Source organism: Gopherus evgoodei, chromosome 3 (genome assembly GCF_007399415.2).
Source record: "Gopherus evgoodei ecotype Sinaloan lineage chromosome 3, rGopEvg1_v1.p, whole genome shotgun sequence".
NCBI lineage: Eukaryota > Metazoa > Chordata > Testudines > Testudinidae > Gopherus > Gopherus evgoodei.
Genome location: NC_044324.1, coordinates 139936345 through 139960260, shown reverse-complemented (window position 1 = coordinate 139960260; position 23916 = coordinate 139936345). Strand labels below are relative to the sequence as shown.

At 38.9% G+C, this 23916-nt stretch overlaps 1 protein-coding gene across 5 annotated transcripts in view; it reads left to right on the top strand.

Annotated features, from left to right (window-relative positions):
- The window catches only part of WDR27 (WD repeat domain 27), a 220288-nt gene that overhangs the window by 95686 nt on the left and 100686 nt on the right, over positions 1-23916 (top strand). For all 5 annotated transcript variants that reach the window (XM_030556801.1, XM_030556800.1, XM_030556799.1 and 2 more), the window contains 2 exons: positions 7904-8001; positions 12398-12500. In XM_030556801.1, coding sequence (XP_030412661.1) covers positions 7904-8001; positions 12398-12500 — 201 coding nt within the window. The remainder of the gene's footprint in view (positions 1-7903; positions 8002-12397; positions 12501-23916) is intronic.

Genomic DNA, 23916 nt, shown 5'->3' with positions numbered 1-23916 from the left:
TATGGACAGCTTGGCCCTGACTGGCCACCTCCTTCAGCCCTTCTCTGAGTGGCTATCTCTGGTGCAACCTCCCTAGGGCTCTATTAACCGCTTAGAGCCCAGTGTGGGGCAGGTACCCCATAACAAACTGTGTATTATATTACTATTATGATTCTTGAGGCACTTGTTCCAAGTGAAGGAGGCATGGAAGTTGTTCCATTACTTCAGAGAGATGTGCCGGGGAGGGGTGCGTGATCGCTCTTGCGGCTTCCCTTTGCTTTCGTGTCAGAAGGCATTTTTCTGCAGGGAAACAAATCTGCAGGGGACATGAATTCTGCATGTGTGCAGTGGTGCAGAATTCCCCTAGGAGCAATTATATGCCAAACAAATAGACTCCACAGGATTTTTCATCTGTGTGGATTATTGAGAAGATCATAGTCATGAGGACAAACGTGGTTTCTGCAAATAAATGCTCCTGCATGGAAAGAGGACATGTACTATGCTTGAAAGAATCCAAACCAAGGGGATAGTGCAGACAATTTTATATCCTGGGCCCCTACTTTGGTCAGAAGTGAGGCATTTGAGCACTGTTTTTGGGGGTTTTGTGTTTTGTTTTTTTTAAACACCTAATAGCATTTCATATTTCACTCTTGGACAAAAACAAATACTCTAAAAATTATTCTGCTGGGATGAATGGGCAAATACAATTTTGCATGTCTGAGCTATAAATTTGTAACTACATTAAAAGATGTTAAGGCCCTGTAAAGAGAGAATCTAGGAAACATCAAAATTAAAGTGGAAATTTAATTCAGTATCTCCTCTTATACAGCAACATTATGGTAGTTTCTAATTAAAGTATCAGAGGGGTAACCGTGTTAGTCTGGATCTGTAAAAGCAGCAAAGAATCCTGTGGCACCTTATAGACTAACAGACGTTTTGGAGCATGAGCTTTCGCGGGTGAATATCCACTTCGTCAGATGCATGTCTGACAAAATGGGTATTCACCCACAAAAGCTCATGCTCCAAAACATCTGTTAGTCTATAAGGTGCCACAGGATTCTTTGCTCTAATTAAAGTATCACATACTCTGTCTAAAGTTTAGGACTATCCCGTAAGGTGCTGAGGTGTCTTCTGAGAGACATCAATTTCAGTGGGATTTTAGGGCACTCAGCATTTGTCAGGTCCCTCAGTGCACTGGTTGGACAGTGTCCATGTGCATTGAATGGAATGAAATGTAATGAACAAGATAGGGACCATAGAATATCAGGGTTGGAAGGAACCTCGGGAGGTCATCTAGTCCAACCCCCTGCTCAAAGCAGGACCAATCCCCAACTAAATCGTCCCAGCCAGGGGTCAAGCCTAACCTTAAAAACCTCTAAGGAAGGAGATTCCACCACCTCCCTAGATAATACATTTCAGTGCTTCACCACCCTCCTAGTGAAAAAGTTTTTCCTAATATCCAACCAAAACCTCCCCTCTCCGCAACTTGAGATCATTATTCCTTGTTCTGTCATCTGCTACCACTGAACAGTCTAGATCCATCCTCTTTGGAACCCCCTTTCAGGTAGTTGAAAGCAGCTATCAAATCCCCCCTCATTCTTTTCTTCTGCAGACTAAACAATCTCAGTTCCCTCAGCCTTGCCTCATAAGTCATGTGCTCCAGCCCCCGAATAATTTTATTGCCCTCCACTGGACACTTCCCAATTTTTCCACATCCTTTTTGTAGTGTGTGGCCCAAAACTGGACGCAGTACTCCAGATGAGGCCTCACCAATGTTGAATAGAGGGGAATGATCATGTCCCTCAGTCTACTGGCAATGCTCCTACTTATACAGCCCAAAATGCTGTTAGCCTTCTTGGCAACAAGAGCACACTGTTGACTCATATCCAGCTTCTTGTCCACTGTAACCCTTAGGTCCTTTTCTGCAGAACTGCTGCCTAGCCATTTGGTTCCTAATCTGTAACAGTGAATGGGATTCTTCCATCCTAAGTGCAGGACTCTGCACTTGTCCTTGTTGAACCTCATCAGGTTTCTTTTGGCCCAATCCTCTAATTTGTCTAGGCTCCTTTGTATCCTATCCCTACCCTCCAGTGTATCTACCACTCCTCCCAGTTTAGTGTCATCTGCAGACTTGCTGAGAGTGCAGTCCACGCCATTCTCCTCATAAAAAATGAAGGACCAACCCTTACGGCACTCTGCTTGAAATCGACTGCCAACTAGACATGGAGCCATTGATCACTACCATTGAGCCCGAAGATCTAGCCAGCTTTCTATCCACCTTATAGTCCATTCATCCAGTCCATACTTCTTTGACTTGCCGGCAAGAATACTGTGGGAGATTGTACAAAAAGCTTTGCTAAAGTCAAGGAATAACACATCCACTGCTTTTCCCTCATCCACAGAGCCAGTTATCTCCTCACAGAAGGCAGTTAGGTTAGTCAGGCGTGACTTACCCTTGGTGAATTCATGCTGACTGTTCCTGATCACTTTCCTCTCCTCTAAGTGCTTCAGAATTGATTCCTTGAGGATCTGCTTCATGATTTTTCCAGGGACTGAGGTGAGGCTGACTGTCCTCTAGTTCCCTGGATCCTCCTCCTTCCCTTTTTTAAAGATAAGCACTACTTTAGCCTTTTTCCAGTCATCCGGGACCTCCCCCGATCACCATGAGTTTTCAAAGATAATGACCAATGGCTCTGCAATTACATCTGCCAACTCCTTTAGCACCCTCGGATGCAGTCCATCTGGCCCCATGGACTTGTGCTTGTCCAGCTTTTTTAAATAGCCCTGAACCACTTCTTTCTCCACAGAGGGCTGGTCACCTTCTCGCCATGCTGTGATGCCCAGTGCAATAGTCTGGCAGCTGACTCTGTTCGTGAAGACAGAGGCAAAAGAAGCATTGAGTACATTAGCTTTTTCACATCCTCTGTCACTAGGTTGCCTCCCTCATTCAGTAAGGGGCCCACACTTTTCTTGACTTTCTTCTTGTTACTAACATACCTGAAGAAATGCTTCTTCTTACTCTTAACAGCTCTTGCTAGCTGCAACTTCAAGTGTGATTTGGCCTTCTGATTTCACTCCTGCATGCCTGAGCAATATTTTTATACTCCTCCCTGATCATTTGTCCAATCTTCCACTTCTTGTAAGCTTCTTTTTTGTGTTTAAGATTAGCAAGGATTTCACTGTTAAGCCAAGCTGGTCACCTGCCATATTTACTATTCTTTCTACATATAGGGATGGTTTATTCCTGCAACTTCAATAAGGATTCTTTAAAATACAGCCAGCTCTCCTGGACTCCTTTCCCCCTCATGTTGTTCTCCCTGGGGATCCTGTTCCCTGAAGGAGTCAAAGTCTGCTTTTCTGAAGTCCAGGGTCCGTATTCTGCTGTTCTCCTTTCTTCCTTGTGTCAGGATCCTGAACTCGACCATCTCATGGTCACTGCCCCCCAGGTTCCCATCTACTTTTGCTTCCCCTACTAATTCCTCCCGGTTTGTGAGCAGCTGGTCAAGAAGAGCCCCTAGTTGGTTCCTCCAGCATTTGCACCAGGAAATTGTCCCCTACACTTTCCAAAAACTTCCTTCAAATCCGTGCCTTATTTGGGGCCAAACTTTATTTAGCAACAGCAGTATGAATAGACTGGAGTGGAGTGAATTTAGCATCTAAAAAGACCTGAGTAGAGAAGATTATTAGGGAAATTTGGGGCATCATTCTTAATTTCCAGAGAAAGTAAGAATGATGCCCTAAATTGGTACCACATACTGTCATGTGGTACCTTTCTTGCCTACTCTATTCTTGTAATATTTCAAAATCCTTTAACTTGCACTTGAAAAGTTAGTCTCAAAAGATTGAGCAAATTTATTATGTCTTAATTCTTTTAAGAAGCCATAAATATAAATGGGGAGTCTATATTCTGTGAAAATCAGAATGCATAGACACAGTGGTTATGTTGAATAACATCGAATACGTTCTCTGGAATGGGTATTCAAGTGTAACAAGAAAAATGTAGCTAAAATAGTAGAATTGACTGGGAAGTCACTATTTTAAAAATTTGTTAAATAATCCTAAATTGGTTTGCTTCCCTAGTTGAATAAAATCATTGTATAAGGTAAAATGGACTTGTACAGCACTTTGTAGAATGCCAGAAATGAAGATATAAGCATTATTTGAATAGTATTCAGAAAAAATATTCCGCATGTCTATCATATTGTGCATTGTGGCTGTTTACTGGAACAATAAATGATTAATAGAAATTTCAGAACTGAAAATAAACATCAGAAGGATGTAAGGATGGGTGACCTGTAATCTTTTTAGACTTTACCTATATCTTGTTTTGTTTTTCTAACAAATATTCCATTCTTTCATTTTTAAAAAATCATTGTTGTACAGAGAATGTGAAAGTATTTAGACCTTGGATGTTGCACAAGAACTTGCAAGATGAATAGCAAGCACAAGTAAAGGCTAGATATGAGCTCAAGTACAGTTAAGAGTATAGAAAATAAAACTGGAAAGAACTTCCTTGGTCATCAAATCCAGTCCCTTGCTACTGCAGACAAGTCCATCATATAATCCCATTCATAAATTTATCAAACTCTGTTTTAAAAATAATTAGGTTATTTGTCACCATTGCTTCTATTAGAAGTTATTTCTATAACTTCACTCCTCTGTTGGTTAGCAACTTTCTAAATTAAGCACTAGTGACCTGCTTCAATATTGATTGAAATTGGTGGGTACTGGAGCAGGGTGTGGTTTTAGTCCTCTACACCTAGAAGTAATATTCAAGCCTTTTCTGCTCCCTTACACTCATGAGCAGAGGATTAGCAAGGTGTGGTATGCATGTGGAAAGTAAGCATGAATGAGGAGACATGAGTTCAAATTCATTTCTCAGCATGCAAATAAAGCATTTGTCTATGCATTCCCATTTTTGGCCTTACTCCTAGTTACTAGGTGGGACTAACCGTGTAACCACATAAAAGTACTTTCAAAAATACAAGGTTAGATAATTCCCCTGTGTTCCGTATCTTACACATCAATTTTTGACATGCTGTTATGTGCATCACTTAACATGTGCTGTGCAATATTCAGCATTTTGGTCCCAATTCAACACAGTTCTTACACACAGGTGTAACTTTAAGTATGTGAGAAGTCCCTCTGAAGTCAATGGGCCCTATAGCTTCATGGGGACTGTACTATCACATGAACAAACACATGAAAAATGCAGTTCACAGTAATGTGCCCAAATATAATAGTGCCAGTAAATGTGAAAGTAGATCATTTTTAATCATTGGCTAAATAGATTTTCCTGGCTGGACTTCTGCATTCTTCTGTGCAGATCTAAGAGTGTTCATTCATGGAAGCAATATATTCTGATAGAGAACTCCAGTTACTGGTAGGTAAGCTAGCATTCTTTGATTAGATACAGGCACCTGGATGTAGTGTTTCCTTTAAAAAAAATGCAATGCAAAATTATTTTTGTATAGTGTCTTTAGAAAATACTTCACACAGGCTTACAGCTTGAAAATATAAGCAGCATATGCAGGACTTTATTCAGCAGTGGTAGTGACAACATCTAATAATGGCTGGATATCATAATTCTGTGTCAAGGACACTAGAATATTGGAGAATAGAGAAAAGTTTAAGAGAGTTAGGAGTTAGATTTAAAGGGACATAGTGTTAACAAGCCGTAGAGAAGAGAGAGGGTTTGAAAAGGGCTTGTCTGATTTTTTTTCCCTACCTTGCACATTATGAAATCATTTACACCTATGTAAAGTAAGTGTGAATTGGGTGTAATACACTACCAAATGACTATATAAGATGCAAGGCAACGGAAAAAATAAGGTCTCGTGTGTCTGCCCTGAATTATGGACAGGGGGGAGAGCTTGAACGTAAAATCAATTACCCAGGTTCAGAAATGGAAGGAGGACAGAATTAAAACTAGTGGAATTCAATGAGTTCAGTGAATAGTCTAGAGAATAGGAAGAGATGAGACTGAAGCACAAGGGACATGATGCTTAAAAGGCCCTTGAAGGCTACCAGGGAGATTTTGCAATGAGTACAGAAATGGACAAGAAGTTAGTGAAGATTTGAGGAGAGGGTTGTGGGACAGGGTGGAACTGGATTTTCCTGTTTCTAGTTATCAGTTGAAAAGAGCTGATTGTATGTTGGCCATATTGCAATTTGGAGATATGAAATAATGTTACAACACCCAAGACAATTGTTGGCTCCATACTCCAGTTGACTTGTGTGATACTGTTAAATCAGTAGCATAGTGCAGGTTGGAGCATCCTATGAAGCAGGAGATGGGGATTCTCAATTTAAGGAGAATAGTACAAGAGAGAGAAGGTGAGGAGGCAATTACAAGTCTATTACGTGAATGCTGGATGCCTCATTTAACCTTGCCATTTGGGGAATTAATTTGTATTTCTAGAGTTGTTATCATTACTCTACCTGGAGATCACTTTTATGGCAGTGCTCAGTATCCATTGACTAAATATTGGAGTATTTCCCAATTGTACTCCAGCTCTTGTGAAGAACAGAAGATTCTTGGCAGCAGAGCACCGATTGCGGGAAATGACCTTGAGGTTTCTGTTGTATGCAGCCAATTCAAGAACTTGAATAGGTGGTGAGGGGAGTTGCACTGTTTAGTTTTAGTTTCCCAGTAACAAGATTTGTAGCTAGCAAAAAAAGACGAAGGTTTGTCAATATGGATGTTTAGAAATGAGAGGAGTTAGACTGGATTTAATTATTTAAAGACATGAAGCCAAATTCAGTCCTGGTGTGAACGAGTGTAACTTCTATTAAAGGCAATGGAAATTACACCAACTTATGCTAGGGCTGAGTTTGGTCCATTTTTAGTATTGGCCTATCCCTGTATTATAGGGTTTAGCTCTGTAGAGGTGGTTAATCCCTGCGTTTTATTTTTTATTCTATTTATTTGTTTGCATGTTGATGTAAGTTCTATTTATAAGCCCAAACAAACACCATAACTAAGTTGAAAGTTGCTAAGAAAGTCCTTGCTTATTTTGCATTTATATAAAAACATTTGTTCATTCTATGGTTGTTACACTCTTAGATGGATTATACTTTGGTGGAGAATATTAACATATGTCGCCTTTGTATAACTGACCCATCTACAGTGTTTCTCTGAGACAGAATGTAAAGTATTCAACCCAAGGGCTTGGCAGCATGATAATTCCTTGTGGAAGGGAGCAGAGAGGAGGGAATTTTATGGTTTGCTGACCCCTACTATGTATAAAGTTTTTGTGGAAAATGGAAAATATGGTCTGAACCTCTCAATAAGGCAGTGTGAGATGCGAAAGCATTCCTGTTCTCACTGCCAGCAGCTGGTATGCTGATCATGTATTCCATAATTCTTAGCAAGGTAGTTAGAGAGCCAAGAGGGGTTCTCTAATGGCTACACACTCAGTGGGGTGTTCCATAATTTCTAGAATGAGCTGTTGCTAAGGAACTTCAAGTGTTTCCTTAGATTCTTTATTAAAAGTTCTTTTGCTCAGTGTGTCAGTTCCTGCCAATGAGAGTAGCTGTTTCCCTGTTCTTGTTGCCTTATTAAGGGCTGTTGGTCAGGCTGCAACCTGTCTCTTTGTGTGAAGACTTTGGAAGGACTGTAGTATGGATTTGCTTACAACAGATAGTTCCTCCAGCAAAGAGTTCTAAATTTAGCAAGGGGTACATTACAGGAAGAGGGTTTTAGAGAGGTGGTCTTGAAGGTTCATGTTCTGAAGAACCTGAAGAGTATGGTGTGTGGCAAACTCATGTGAAGTACATACAAATTGAACCCTGACGGTATTACAAAGCCCCAGTTTTATATTTCAGCTCAAGGTAGGTAATGTCTGTGTAGATTTTAACTGAATGCATGAAATCTCTAAACACCTGAAATGCTGCCATCTGAAAGAAATTTCTTATGTTACAGGGATCAGCTTTTAGCACTCAGCCGCTTGAAGCTTACAATCTTTTCATGACCACAGCCACTGGTGATGGCATCAAACTGTGGGATTTGAGAACACTGAGGTAAGGCCGGATTACTTACATTAGAACTAAAGTCAGATATTATCCTTATTCAGAGTCTTCATACTTTCTTAAATAAGTGAGGTATAATTCTTTAATATCTGTACTATGCTCTGAACATATCAGGCACATGCTTACGATTTTATGAAGAAAATGGCTAGCCAGCAGTAGCTACAGTAAACTCAAAAGTAGTTTTTTTTTCTTTATAATAAATATGCAGGACCTGATGTGTCTCTTGGTTACACATGTGTTTTTTCTACTATTCCAGTATAAAACTAGTATAATGGAGTGCAGAATCAGGCTTGCAATCTTGAGCTTTTTTTTTTTCTTTTTAAAGGATAATCTCAGATCGTTTGTTTATAATATTAACTGTTTTTATACAAAATAAAAGTTACATTTTAGCCCTTGGTTGCCCAGGGAAAGCTCACTAAAGTAGAAGCCATTGAACAGTCAACATTTGTCAACTATTGCCACATATTTACCTCAGATATCACTTATTTCAAATATAAAATAGTATGTTGTGCTATGGGAATGACAGTGTTTCCAAAACATCGTACCAGCCTACCTGTTGTAACAGATCCACCATATGAGCTAGTGTTTAAAATGGGAATGGACTTTTATGTAACTAAATTATTGTTATGAAATAACAGCCAGAAATGTATGTGGTGCTTTCTAAAACCAGACTTCCCCTCCTCCAAAATACAATCTAGCACAAGAAAAGATCTCCTGCTGCATCTCCCACAAAAAAAATCCCAAACCAAAAAAAAAAAAAAAAAAGAGGAGGAACAGCTGTTCAGAAATGGGAAGATTTGGGGAGATCTCTGCTGAGGAGGGTTAGGTAGGAAATATTTCTAAAAGAAAAGGGTTTTAGAGAACTGATTTGAAAGAGAGGGGAGGTGCATTGGTTTCAAGTGATTTTCTTGGGTTTCTTGTTTGTTTTTATTAAATGTAATGTATGCTTTATTAGTTTGGTTTTTTGGATTAAGGAATACTTGATGTTGTTTTCAGTTATTTTCACTGTTTTTGTTTGTAAAAGATCTGTTAAGCCCATAGAAGGGCATGTAAGGTCTTGCCAAAGTATGGCGCCTTATTACCTACACCAATGTCAAAAAGTAGTAAAACTGGAAATTTCTGTGGTTGGAAACTATTATGTTCCTATGTTTTTGTAATCAGCTGGTCTAACTACTATTCTAGAAGAGTAATAAATGAGTTGAGAACTTTTCACAGATCACTTACCTGCCTTTTTCTTTTTAAAATATTAATGTAAGCAAAGCTGGTGAATGGTAAAGTAGTTAAAAGTAAAAGGTGGGTAATCAATTAAATGTGTCCTGAGGGGGAAGGGAATAATTTATTTATGTTCTTGCTGCTTGTTTAGTTTGGCAGGGTCATTATATTCATTGAGTTCAGATGGCTAAATTAAAAAAAATTAAAGCAAGTCATTTGTGGCCCATATTTAAAGTAACTGTCTGTAAATATGAACTATAATGCTCACTGGCAGTGACTGTTGTAGTGAAGTTGCCAAAAAGATTGTTATATCCCCAACTTTTCACTATCTTATAACTTTCTAAAATGTTCTCCTGTTCAGATGACATTTTCTGTCCTTGCTCTACTCACAAATGGAATTTTCTGGAAAAATTGACTTTTTTTAGTCCTTTTTTTAGTTCACGCAGGGAAGAAAATAGTTTACTCTCCCCTTTTCACCTACTCCAGTAGGTGTTATTCACATAAAGAATTAAAAAATGGCTGAGTTTCGAGAATTCTGATTTATCATGGAAGAAGTCTGCGGTAAAGGGGCATTGAACAGTTATGCACTTTAAAAATTTTTGGTTTTATGTCCCTAAAGCTCGTAGTACACAAAACACATGGATCTCCCTCATTTTTTTGTGTATAGGTGTTACTTTGAACATGTCTCTAACATATACATTCTTGACCTGGTTTTTCTTGCTTATACCACTAATCCATCTCAACATTTGCATTCCTTTGGAACAGATCATTTACTCAAAGTTTCTTCTTTGTTGCCCAACACTCAATGCAATACATTAAAACTGAATGTATCACTGTTTTATAGATTTTCCCTTTTTAATCCTACTGATATTTTCTGTCACACTTTTTGGTGGTCAAAAAGTATTTTAAAGACATCCTGAAAGCCAGCATGAAGAACATTGATAATAAAACTCATGGGAAACTCAAGCCCTCAACTGATCAAAATGGAAAAGGACCTTGTGGCAATGATCCCAGTATTTCAAGATCCAAGGAAGACAACAGGAAACGGCGAAATGGGAAAGGAGGAGAGAATGCATTGCGCCTGAGTCAATGATCCAGGTCTACCCCATACACCGGGAAATATCTGCCTCAACAGTGAAAAGATCTGTAGATTCTGAATTGGTCTCATTAGCCACCTCTGGATCTGCCAGTGATAACTGGCTATCATTTTATGGAAGACACTCATCAAACTCCGAGAGATTGCCAACAATTTTCCTGACACATATTATACCACTTAACGTCTCTCCGTTTGAGCCCAGCATTAATTATCCTAGCTCTAATTTCATCCTCCATTACCCCAGATTCTGGAACCCAGATACTTGAAACTTTTTTGCATTTTCAGTATCTATCTGCCCTTCTAGTTTCAAGGATAATTTTTCAGTGTTCACGTTATTGAAATGCCATACCATATACTATTTTTTCTCTGTTTATTTTGATCCGATGTCTCTCCAACACATCTCTCCATTTTTCAAGATCCTCTTCTAGACTGTCTGCTCACTGCATAGAATATCATCTGAAGACAGCATCCACCAAGGTGCCTCTTTCTGTATGTTCCTTGTCAGAGTATCCAGGACAAGGATAAAGAAGAAAGGCTCATTGCTGATCTCTGATGCATGCCCATCTTTACTAGTAGTTCGTCTGTTTCACCACTAGAAGTTCTCACTATTGACATTGCATCTACATGCATGGCTTGAACAAGCCACACATAAAAGTTTTGGTACCACTTTCTCCCTCAGACACCACCATATGACTTCTGGTGGACCCAGGGGCGGCTCTAGGCATTTTGCCGCTCCAAGCACGGGAGGCAGGCAAGCCGCCGAAGGCAGCCTGCCCGCTGCCCTCGCAGCGCTGGCAGAGTGCCCCCCGCGGCTTGCCACCCCAAGCACGCACTTGGCATGCTGGGGCCTGGAGCCGCTCCTGGGTGGAACTCAGTCAAAGGTCTTTTCCAAATCAATGAGCACCATGTGAATATTTTTCCTTTTCTCTCTAAATTTTTCCACTAACTGCTTCAGTGCAAAAATAGCATGTAAAGGGGGAAGTATACTGTAAGTCTTCATCAGTATGAATAGTGTACAGGAAATGCAGTAATAATTAACTCAACAATAGATCTTTCACTACCACTCATTTTTGCTTTGTCTGATAGATTTTAAGCATCTAGATATTATATGTTCACAAATCATTGTGAAATGTATGCCATGATGTATATCCAAAATCCCAATGAGAAGAAGAATTCTGCTATTGTGCATAAACTAAATTGGTACTCTTCATACAGAAAGTTTCTTCATAAGAATGTTTTAATGCCAGTACATTGTTTTGGTGATTCTAGAGGCTACAACTTGCTGTGAAGACCACAGACTTAATCTTGGCACATAATAGATTTCAAAAAGATGTACCATTTTATTCTGTACAAAGATATCTGGAAAGTCCATATAATTGAAAATGTTTATAATATAGTGCAGTAATATTTCAAAAACGTCATTCAAGCTGAATTTAGACATATCAAGTTTAAAAGCAATTCACAAATAAATAGTTAAGGTAGGATAGTGCAGTCCATTGACTTTGCTGTTTCGACATACAGTAGTTGTAGAGAACTATACACTGCATGTTGTGAAGCAGCAGTACAGAAATTGGCATACAGTGTCCAGAACTCACATGAGAGAGAGAGGAGTTTTGGAGCTGCCTGAGTCAAATGAAGTTGGACCCTTTATGTGTATTAACATTAGCAGAGAATTTTTAAGTACTGGGCTTGAGAGTCAAATTGGTCTACTAAACTGTGGCTGGAATATTTGCTGATTGGGTGATCCCAGATTTAAATTTACAGGAGTGTTTTTGTGTCTAGCCCAGAAAATTAAAATCTCAGATGGAAAAATTCGAGTTGGTAACTTTACATTCTAACTTTCCAGTGTTTCAAATTTATTTTAGTAGATTATTATATTCCTTTAACATCAATTACTCCTATCCGCCTGCAAAAATGATATTGAAGATTTAATTTCTAGTACTGTATTGGTAACTAGGCAGATATTGATCTGAATTTAGCAAAACTTAAAATAAGTGATAGTAACTAGCAACTCTGCAGCTAGTTTAAAAAACTACTTTTTAGCCAGCGTTAATTCAGTTTATTTTAATTCCCTTAAAGGTGTGAACGTCGATTTGAAGGGCATATTAATCGCTGCCACCCATGTGGAATAGCTGTCACTCCTTGTGGGCAATTCATAGCCTGTGGATCAGAAGATAAAAGTGTGCGTAATAATATTTTATGACTTTTATTGCAAACTATAGAGCTGCTTCTAATATATGCACAAAAAGTGTCCTTTCATGCATTCTTCTGGGGCCTTAGATAAAAAGAGCAGAAAAACTGAGATCTTGTGTGCTCTCTTTGAATACCAGGGATCCTATTTCACATTGGTAAGACTCTGGGCTTCCCCTCATGGTGTAGGCTAAAATGTCATCGTCTTTTTACTGTTATGTAATGCGCTGTGTGTCTGTTGGCTGCATTTTCATTGGGGGCGGGGGGAGAGAGAGAGAATGTGTTAGTTTGAGCACTTTGAGTCTTTGAGATAAACTTTTACTTACCTTTGAAAAATAGTAGATATGTTTTGGATTCCAAAAACCTGAAAGAGCATACATATCTGATTCTTGACATCACAAAGATGTATGCATTGCCTCTGACATACCATGCATTTTCTTGCTTGGCAGAGAAAATAATTTTCTTTTAAATAGTTCACATTCCATCATTTCTCCTTGAAAATGCAACAGACTCTCAGAATTCAGAACAGTTTTTAAAGGCTAATTTATTACATTTTATGCAATGCATGATTCAGAGTTCTCACTACCACTAACAGTGGATGGTACATAGTGCCCGTTATGGCAATTCCTGTGATGTGCATATCTGAACAATAGGAACTGTGTAGAAATTACAAACTCATTTTGCGTAGATTGCCAAACTGCCTTCAAGTGGTGATGACTTTTATTAATGGGCTGGAGATGAATCAGTGACCTAGATGAAAAATGAGAAGGCGTTTAGCTGCATTTAGATCCTGCTGGAAATGAATCCCAATGGTACAAGTTCAGTAGAGTGTGTTCTTGTTTAAAGATGGTTTCTCTTTTCTCATTGGCTGGTACCATCAGACCCTGCTGTCACCTATAATTACTTCTGGTATGTGTGCATTTATTTTAGAGTAGCAGACACTCTCAAATAAAAGCAGACTATTATTTGTACAAGTATTCAAATAATGTAAATTTTGATAGGCTATGCATTTCTTTGCATAATTTTGACTATACCGTTACGCTTGATAGCAGCCTTTGCTCCATTTCTTCATTGATTCACTAGAGGGTAGTTATTTTCCTGGCTGGTGATATATACTTTGGGTACTCTGCACCATATGGGATCAGGTTTCTATTGAACATAAATCTCTTCAAAGCATTTTGGTAGGGAATCTGTTTTACTTTCATCTATGCTCTATAAAAAGTGACAAAGAGTCCTGGGGTTAGTCTAAGGTGCCACAGGACTCTGTCGCTTTTCGCAGATCCAGACTAACACGGCTACCCCTCTGATACTATACTTTTTATAGTTAACTCTTTAAGGCTATATGAGTAGGATGAACAAACATTGATCTTCAATTCAGAAGCGAAAGTAACTGCAATAGCAGACTGTTGTTGAAACCCTGGCTCCTAACACCATATGCAGGCAAGTGTTTTGATGCCTGGAAGATCTGTAGTAATTAAGGTTCTGTTGATATTTCTGTTGTCTGAATACTGGAAATCTGCTTTTCAAAATGTTCTTAAAAAAAAAAGTCATTTTCAGAAGAGAGGGTTTTTTTCCCTTTAAGATGAAATATAATTTAAATTGGTGCTTTGAAGTTTCAACGGTATGCTCTTGGTTTATATATGATATGTAAATTATTTGTTGAGATTGATAACTAAGGCCCATGATAGGTAGTATAAAAATACATATGACCAGATTGTAAACCCTGTTCTGCTCCCTTTGTGCCTCAAGTCCTGTTGGGATACTACTGATATGGGAGAGTCCCCAGTAGGTGTGGAGTCAGCTGAGTTAGCTTCTGTGCCTCTCTCCTCACCCTTTGGTGCTAGGGAGGATTTGTTGTGGGTGGTGAGTAAAAGTGGTTAGAGCATGATGCAATATTCATTCCAGCTACCACAGCTGGCATATGGTCTTTATGGGGCTCTGCCAGCTAGTGCATTTCAGTGCAGCCCCTGGGTTGCTCTAATTTGCATCTGGCTCTGGACAGAGAATCATTGAGCTGTTTAGCTTGTTGTCTTTCAACTGGCACTCCTACTCCTATGGTTCTGCTTTACTCATAGGCCAATTGCTAAGATGTCTTGAACAGGTCAGGAGTCATGAATACAGTGATACAGCATGCTTTCTCAAGTATAATTTGATATGCGGAAACCTGAATCATTACGTCAAGTTTTTAAAAAAATAATTCTTCATATTCTAGGAGTAACAGCAAATGTTTGATGTGCACCTTATTCCTTAACTTTATTAAAACCCACTGTTTACTGCAACTGGCATTGTTAACAACATAGATCATTGGACAGTGGGATATAAATACTATATATGATGATTGGCACATTACAGAAACTTGTTAATATCTGTGTGCTTAAGACTGAAAATAAATTAGGGGCTAATCAGTGAAATCTGCGAAAACACTTCAGCTTTTAGCGCTTTTTGTTCATTGTCTGTACATTTATACTTCTATGTTTGACTTAAATCAGTCCCAGCACTGGAATTTTGGATATTAATATTATTGCATTATGTGAGTTTAGATATCATTCATCATTTTTTGTTGAACCAGTTTTTCTTGACCATTCGGAAAGTTTAGAACTCCATTATTTGATTTTTAGCAAAGGATCTGAAACTATCTGGTCTAGTAGGATAATATTTTAGTTTTTATCCTTTTAGGAGGACTTCTTTAAAATGTTGAAAGTTAAGAAACTTTATAATTTGTATTGTTCTTTTTAAATTTAAAAACAAATCAGAGCACTTGACATTCCAGACATATAGTCAAAGCTAATAACATCCCGACAGTTGTATCGAGCAGTAACTGAAACAGTTTTTCAGAGTATCTAAAGCCAGCTACTCTTATAGTCCATATTCTATACTTGAGCATCTGCAGCAGCTGAGGAAATTTTTGTAAGGGTGTAAGAAATACAGCAACATGGGCAAAGACCTTATCTTCAAGCCCTGGATTCTGGAAAGAAGTTTATGTAACTTTTTTCTCTGCCCAACAAGTCAGTAATGATGATGTATCTTAAAGCCATCTGTGATTCCATTTATCAAGCACAGTGCTTGCACCTCTTCTTTAAACAAATGTGAATTGAATTTGAAACCAAACGAGCCACTACTGTAATATAATTGAGACATTAATCTTAAACTGTCTTTGTATTCACTTTAAGAGAAGTGTTTAACAAGGAAGAAAATGTGTTGGCAACATTGATTAAAAGCAAAATTGAAACCATATTTCCACAGGGTGCGGAAACAGATCACTGAACCATGTTACTATAAACAAAGAATTGGAGATGCTATCCTCCTTTCCCCCTTCTTATGAAGTATGTTAGCCCTATTTTTTGCTAAGAACAACTCACCACAGCTCCTGTTTGGTTTGAGCAAGAGCTGTGTTTCCTTTTGACTCACTTGGCAGAACTATTACTAGTTAATGATGAGGATTCCAGTGCAGTGGTGTGGAAGCTGTACATGCAGGAGGTCCAGCCCATGGGATGAGGGCCTCTGCTAATTGATCATGTCCTGTCAGAATAAATGCTCTCTGGTGTCAGAGAGCAGTTGATAGTGAAGGCAGGATCAGTTCTAACAGTTTCCATAGCGTGAATTTAGTTAGAATCATGTCCAGTGATTACAGAGCACGCTAAACCAGAAATGTTAATTTTAAAACAGCCTTTTTACTTATGGCTATCAATTTGATTTTTGTAAATAAATGAATGGATGTGGTAATAATTTCTTTCAGACCAATCAAATGGATCATTGCAAGTCTCTAAATAGAAAATAAGGGTATGAACCAAAAGCTCCAACCAGTATCAGTGCTCCATTTTGCTGAACTCTGTATAAAAACATTTGCAGAAATGTTTGGTGCCCAAAGAGATCACAATCTAAAAGAAGAAGAAAAATCTGATGTGTTTGGAAAATAACTATTTTAAGCACACATTTCTGAATGTATGTGTGTCTTGGCTTCATTTTCCTATACTGTATTTAATGAGGTTTTAGTTAGCTGACTGATTTAATTATACAATAAATTATTTCCTTCAGGTTTCTTTTTCTTTGAATATCTTTTAGTAAATTCCAAGATTGCAGAAATAAAGTGGGGAATGTAGAAGGAAAGATTTAGGTCTTTAATGATATTTAGATTAGTTTTTTCCAGGTCTCTTTGAACTATAGAGTTTAAGGGGCACAATTTGGCCTCAGTCTTGAAATGCAGCTTGGTAGCATGCACTCCTGTGCCCACATGGAGTCTCAGACTCCAGTGGGACTTTGCCTGATTGCAGTGGTTTACATTGACTGCATTGAAGGACTGGAGCTGTTTTTTAGCATGAATGGTTTCAACCTTAATGACCATTATAATTATGTACATGTTGTGTGTAAAGTTCTAGTTGCTTTTTGCATTTTCACTGTGTATTTCACTGTGATAAAGGATTGCTTATGGTAATGTATTTTTAAACTTGTTCCAAGCAGAGAATCAAATTTTGGGTGCTCCAGAGTTGAGCGTGCAAAATTGGAGAGTATTTGGAGCCTGTTCTTCCCACTCCAGTGATCATGAACAGGAGGCAGTCATAATACAGCTGCCCACACACCTTGTTCTAGCATCACTATCAGCATGCAGCAGTCCCGGCAGAGGGAATTTGTGCAGACTGCTGGTGTAAACATATTTATTATCCCAACACCTTTCCCATCAACTTGTAGTTGGAGGGCTGTGATAATGATAGTGCAAGTGACGCTGGAGCCATTATCCCTGTTCTTGGTCTTTATGGGCATAATGCCTCCAGCCACTACCGTGCCTGTAACACACTCCTTCCCACCACCTAATGCAAGCCTGGCTCTTAAGAGTCATAACTTTAGCCAAATTTGTTTCAGACATAAAATTCTGGCTTTGGCATAACATAAAATCTATAGTTTCTTGAAAGCTGACATGTTTAAGCCTAAATAACTACTGAAGTTGCTGTTTTATAGAACTTTAATTCTAACAACCCGTACATTTAGTGATGTGCCAACACACATTTATGTGGTTATAATCCTTTCACCCATCTATAAATCAGGTGCTGTCTCAAAGGTTTTCCCAATGGATTACCTTCAAACTGGTAACATAAATTCATTAGTGTTATTGTGTGATGTTTGCTATCTTTGTCTTATGTAATAGAATTCCAAAACAGTTTTATTTTTGTATGCTCTTTCACCAAAGTGTATAACTTTCTAGATATGTATTACTTATATTATCAGTACGTCTTTGTGAAACAATATAATGCTGACTGACTGCTAATTTCATCATCTACTTAACCATATGGTAGCAGTATTTTGGTTCTAAGAATACATACTCTAAAGAACTCTTTCATTTTGAATAGTTTTTAAATTACTTTTCTTGTATTTCCTCCTTCCACCCCTAATTTTTGTTAACTGATTTTATTGGATTTGACATTTACAATAAGTGGCTATTTTAATAATGCTTCATTCAACTTGGGGAACAAATTTTAGCTGTAATAAAGTGTTGAGTGCTATTCAGCATTTATCTCCTGAGACTGTCTCCTTGTGAGGAAGGATGGTCCACTGGTTAGAGCACTAGCTTGAGCAATAGAATATCTGGGTTCAATTTTTGCTATGCCACAAGCAGCCTGTGTGACCCTAGGCAAATCACTTAATCTGTCTGTGCTTCGGGCTAAAAACATTCTATAGCGTGTGAGTGACTTATACTAATGTGATACCTAGTGCATATAGAACACCACTCCTATGCATCCATTTAAAGCAGGGGTTTTCAAACTGGGGGTTGGGACCACTTGGGGTTGTGAGGTTATTACATGAGGGGGGTTGCCAGCTGTCAGCCTCCACAAAAAACCTTGTGTTTCATCCAGCATTTATAATGGGGTGTTAAATATATAAAAATGTGTTTTTAATTTATAAGAGAGGCAGGTCTGCACTCAAAGGCTTGCTATGTAAAAGGAGTCACCAGTACAAAAGTTTGAGAACCACTGATTTAAAGTATATGTGTACTTTCTGCCAGGTGGTGACAGCAGCAACAAGGGTCAATATCCAGGGGTTTATCTTAATATTACAAAACAGAACTGTCTTGAGCCCCAATCTAGAAAAACTAAACACTACACCGGGCACCTGTAAAAGGCAATACTTCCCTACCCACAAGCACTGAATCTGTGTATAACAAAAGAAAACTTTTATTAAGAAGAGAGGTAACACAGCATTAATTTGGGAGAACACAACAATGATTCAAAAGCATGTACACAATAAGTAAACACCTACCCCCACAGAATCTTGGGCACTACTTTGCCTTAGTTTCCCACCTTGCAATATGAAAGTCCAGTGGACAAGTGTCCCTTCAGTATGCCACACTCCTTTTCCCTCTGTTGTACCCTGCTCATGGTTTGTTAGTTTAGGGTCTAGGTGCATTCGAGTGGGTTCACCTCCAACTCCTGAGGGGAAGTGTGTGTGCTCAAGTGATGTTTCCAGCTCTGTTCACTGCTGTCATTGCTGCTGTTGGCTGCAGTGCTATGTTCTGAGGTTCCACCACCTAACCCAGTTCTTAGTGATTTCACTAGTTAGCAGGGAACCTCACTGCTGCAGCCTCCTCTTCGTTTGTTCATCATAATCCTGTCCCCACACCAAGAGTAAGACTCAGCCCCCTAGATCAGCTTATCAGTGATTACACCTGTAGTCATCATTAACAAGAAACGAGGACTCTCAATTGAGCCTAATCAACTGTTTGTAAACGCTGGAGAGAAAGGGTCCTATGGCATCTAGGACCCTTTAAACAGAGTTCACACCACCATGCAGAAACACCTATTCCCATCCTTTCTGTTGTTCAGATGGGACTGGCATCACTCCCACCCCCGCTCAGTGAGTGAGGATCAATTGAGGGTGACTTTGTCAATTAGGGCATATTAAGTACAGTTCTTCTGCCCTTTAGTCATACAGTAAAAATAACAAGATTGTATTATCCCTGTATCCAAGACTTAGGTGAATTTTAACCCAAAACAGTCAAAATTGATCACTTTGGCAAAGCAGGTCTGTCTGCTGATCACCTAGAAAAAACAATAGGTATGTCTATGCAAATGTGGTCTGTTCCTGAGGTCTTTTTCCCCAGTTCATCAATAGATAGCAGGAGAGCACTCATTCAGACCACTGGCTTACTGAAGACATACAATATTGTCTGACTATATAATGGCTTCTTAAGAACCCGGATGGCCTTCCTGTGGACTGCAGAGACATGAGAAATGACTTTTTTCTTCATGAAGTCCCTTGTTACTAAGATGGAGAAACTCTTGGCACAGATCTCTACGATAGATAGCCTGTAAGTGCCAGAAGCAATTCAGCTTGCTTTTTTTGGGGGGAGGGGGGCGATGAAATGCATCTAAAATATTTCCTGTTAACGTAAGGTCTAAAATTAATTTATTTTTATTGGCTAAATACCTACTCATGTTGTCTCTTACATACTTGAGTTGTTGCTACCATGTAGGTGACACTGGTGAATACAAACATCTGTTTTTAGTAGCCATCTCTTTCATTTAAGATTGAAATGTTTCTTTAGTAATTTGGAGTTCTGATATCTGAGGTAATCATTTTAATCACCACCTCAGCTCCTTCATGATGACAGAATATGAATAGACAGAAGTGTCAGAATAGTTGTGAATATCACGCTGTAGATTGGATCCCCAACACTAAAATCTTTGGAACAAGAAACAAAAGCCCGAGTTCATCAAAGGCATACCATCCAGATTCTTTTCATTTTTCCATCTCTAACAAAATAATTGCAGAGAAAGGATGGTCTTGTCGGTACAGCACTGCATTGAGACTTGAGAGATTTGGGTTAGTTTCCTGGCTCTTCTATAGACTTCCTGTGTCATGTTGGGAAAGCTAGTTAATTTCTCTGTGCTTTAGTTCCCATGTGTAATATTGGGATAATGATACTTCTTCTCTTTCACCCCTTGTCCATCTTATCTGTTTAGATTGTAAATTCTTAGACGTAGGGTCTGTCTCCTACTAAATGTTGCCATGGTGCTAAGGACAGTGAAACCCCAGTCTCAGTCGGAGTGTCTAAACACAATCATAATACAAAGTAACTGGCCAAATAAAGTTAGGCCAAACCCTCAGCTTGATGGCATTTCTCTCTTTTCTCTCTGTAACATGATAATTTTTGAAGACTACATCTGATCAATTCCAAAATTTCAAGGAATGTTCTAGCTGTCTGGAAAGAACCTTATTGATTTGGTGATCATCAAAAAAACATGATTTCCACTAAAATCAGAAAAGAGTTAATGGAAAATTTGCAAGCAGCTCTACCCTAATCCCTAATCTTCACCCTGTATCCCACTCTCCCATCGGCCACTCCTAAACCTCTTGGCTGTACCACTTTTCCTCCCCCACCTGCCTGGAGCTCTGCCCCCCATTTCTCCCCTACCAAGGTCCTCCATTCTTCCCTCTTCTATTCTTCTGGTGATCCCATATGTCAACATATTTTTCACTAGGAGGGTGGTGAAGCACTGGAATGGGTTACCTAGAGAGCTGGCGGAATCTTCATTCTTAGAGGTTTTTAAGTCCCAGCTTGACTAAGCCCTGGCTGGGATGATTTAGTGGGTGTTGGTCCTGCTTTGAGCAGGGGATTGGACTAGATGACCTCCTGAGGTCTCTTCCAACCCTAATATTCTATGATTCCATGAGCACTGCACTGCTCTTTGTGTCCCCCTAACTCCCTCTTTTTAACACCAAGAAGCTGCCCAGTTGAAAGACCTTACATCTGTATTTCCTAATTTTTTGACCTTGCCAGTTACAGTCCTGTCTTGAACCTTTTCAATTCAGGGTAATGTTTTTTTTTTAAAGAAGTTTGCATTGGGACAACTCCAGCTTCCTCTAGATCTCTCTAGTTTCTTGGATCCCTATCCATGTGGGTTTGGACATCATTTATGGTACAGAGATGGCATTAATACCCTTGATTGCTATATTTCTGGTGATTGACAGAAGTCAAATGTCTATAAGAATTTTATTTGCACTATCAGAAGTTGACTTAATACTGTTGACTTTCATGCAGGATTTGGCAGAGTTAGGTGGGATTTTTCTTTGGGGCAAAATTCCTTTCTCTCAAAAAAAAAAATCTGGGGGTGATACTATGGAATTGTTCTTTGGCCTAAAGTCCTCACATCTGGAGTCCCTCAGAGTTCCATTCTATCACTCTTCCAGTATAATGTGTATGGGAGGCTGCTGTAGAGAATCTGAGGCATTTTGGGTTGCAGTGTTATGGGTATGCCAATGATACTCTGACTATAAATGCAGTCTAGGAAGTGCAGGTTTTGTGCCTTTTTTCAGTGGATATTACGCAGAGATCTGGATAAAAATGAAATTGTTGAGGATTACCATGGAAAGGATGGTGATACTAGTTGATAGAAGGAAGAACTGAAGGGGATTGTGATGGCTCCATTCCATATATTAGTACAGTAAATCTGTTTCTTGCAAAGGAAGGATCACATGCTTGGTTTACTTTTCTACTCCTGACTCTTTGGTTTCCCAGAGAGCAGTGATGGTTTCTAGTACTTTTATGCATCTGGAGTTAGCTAAGAGATTGCTATGTTTCCTTACTAATATGAACCAGGCCTTTGACACCTCCACATAGAGTTTAGAAGCAGCACAATCTTTTATGATGACTCAAATCTTCAGTTAATTCAGAATGCAGTGGTTCATTTGCTCAGTGGAAATGGGTGAGCAGAAGCACAATACACCTGTGCTGCCTGGCTTACTGTTCGATTCTAGATCAGTTCAAGTTTTTGGCTTAATCTGTGATGCTTTCTGCAGTTGAGGCCTGGCCACCATGGACACTGCACCTTGTTGCATACACTATGATAGCTGAGAAGTTCGTGTTAGCAGAAAGAAGGCTGTACTTCCCTAGCTAATGTGGAAATTCCCTTTTCTGGTGGTCCCACAGGATATGTCTATGCTGCACCCCAGCTGGCTTATGCCAGCTGACTCAGGCTAAGGGGCTCTTTAATTGCCGTGTAGACATTTGGGCTTGGGCTGGAGTCCAGGTTCTAGGACTGTGCAAAGTAGGAGAGTCCCAGAGCTCGTGCTGCAGCCAGAGCCCAAAGGTCTACACTGCAATTAAACAGTACCTTAGCGTGAGTGCTAGTCATCTGGCATGGGCCAGCCACAGGTGTCTAATTACAGTGTAGACCAGGGCTCAGCAACCTTTCAGAAGTGCTTTGCCGAGTCTTCAGTTATTCACTCTGATTTAAGGTTTCGTGTGCCAGTAATACATTTTAACGTTTTTAGAAGGTCTCTTTCTATAAGTCTATAATATATAACTAAACTATTGTATGTAAAGAAAATAAGGTTTTTAAAATGTTTAAGAAGCTTCATTTAAAATTAAATTAAAATGCAGAGCCCCCCAGACTGGTGGCCAGGACCCGGTCAGTGTGAGTGCCAGTGAAAATCAGCTTGCATGCTGCCTTTTGCACATGTGCCATAGGTTGCCTACCCCTGGTGTAGACATACCTTCAGAGCTCAAGTTTGTGAGTCAGCAGATCACAAAACAAAGGCTAACTTTTAAGCATTAAATAATTGTAAAAGTTTGGCTGAAAAGTATATACAACTCATCTCTTAACTAAGGAATCTTTCTTACAGAGAAAGAGCCCAGTTTCAAATGTGGACACAGTGGGTATCATATCAGCACTTATACATGTTAAATGGTTATGCACATAATTACCCATTTTTAATGCCAAGTTATATTATTATTTGGACACTTTTTCATTTGAAAATGAAGCTTAAGTTTGCAGACTGTGTTAAAAAAGAAACATCAGATATTATGTTTACCTTAAAGAGCTATGTCATCAGTTGCAGAATTTTATTCAGTTCCATTACTAGGTATCATCTGTATTTCTAATAATAAACTGCATTATAGTCTCAAACATATTGTGGAAAGGGAAAATCCTGATTTTGTAGCTTTCCTAGGGCAAATTCTTTTCTCTGTATTAGATTTAAAAGTGTAAGGTGACTCTATATACGTTGTTAAGTGTTCTAGGGTTCCTGTTACTGAGTCAACTTCAGTATACAAAACAGGAAATAGAATTACTGTATTACTACAATTTTATATTATGGAAAACGATAGAGAATCTCAGCAGCAGCCAGGAAAGAGGCTTTTGCAGGAAACAAAATTTAAAATTTCTTAGATCTTAGCCTAACCACATAGTCCCTCAGGAGAGAGAGACGGTGGACTTGAGGAGAGTTTTCTGAGAAGAAAACATTAAAGCATTAGTTCTGTACTTTGTCAAGCTTAGGAAATATTATAAAAGTAAAACATTTATACTTTTAAAACCACTGCCTAGATACAGCAGTGATTGGTGGAATATAATTCGTATAGGCAGACAGATAAAACTTTTATCTGAGGCCTCAAAATTGGCTATCGACCGCTAACTAAA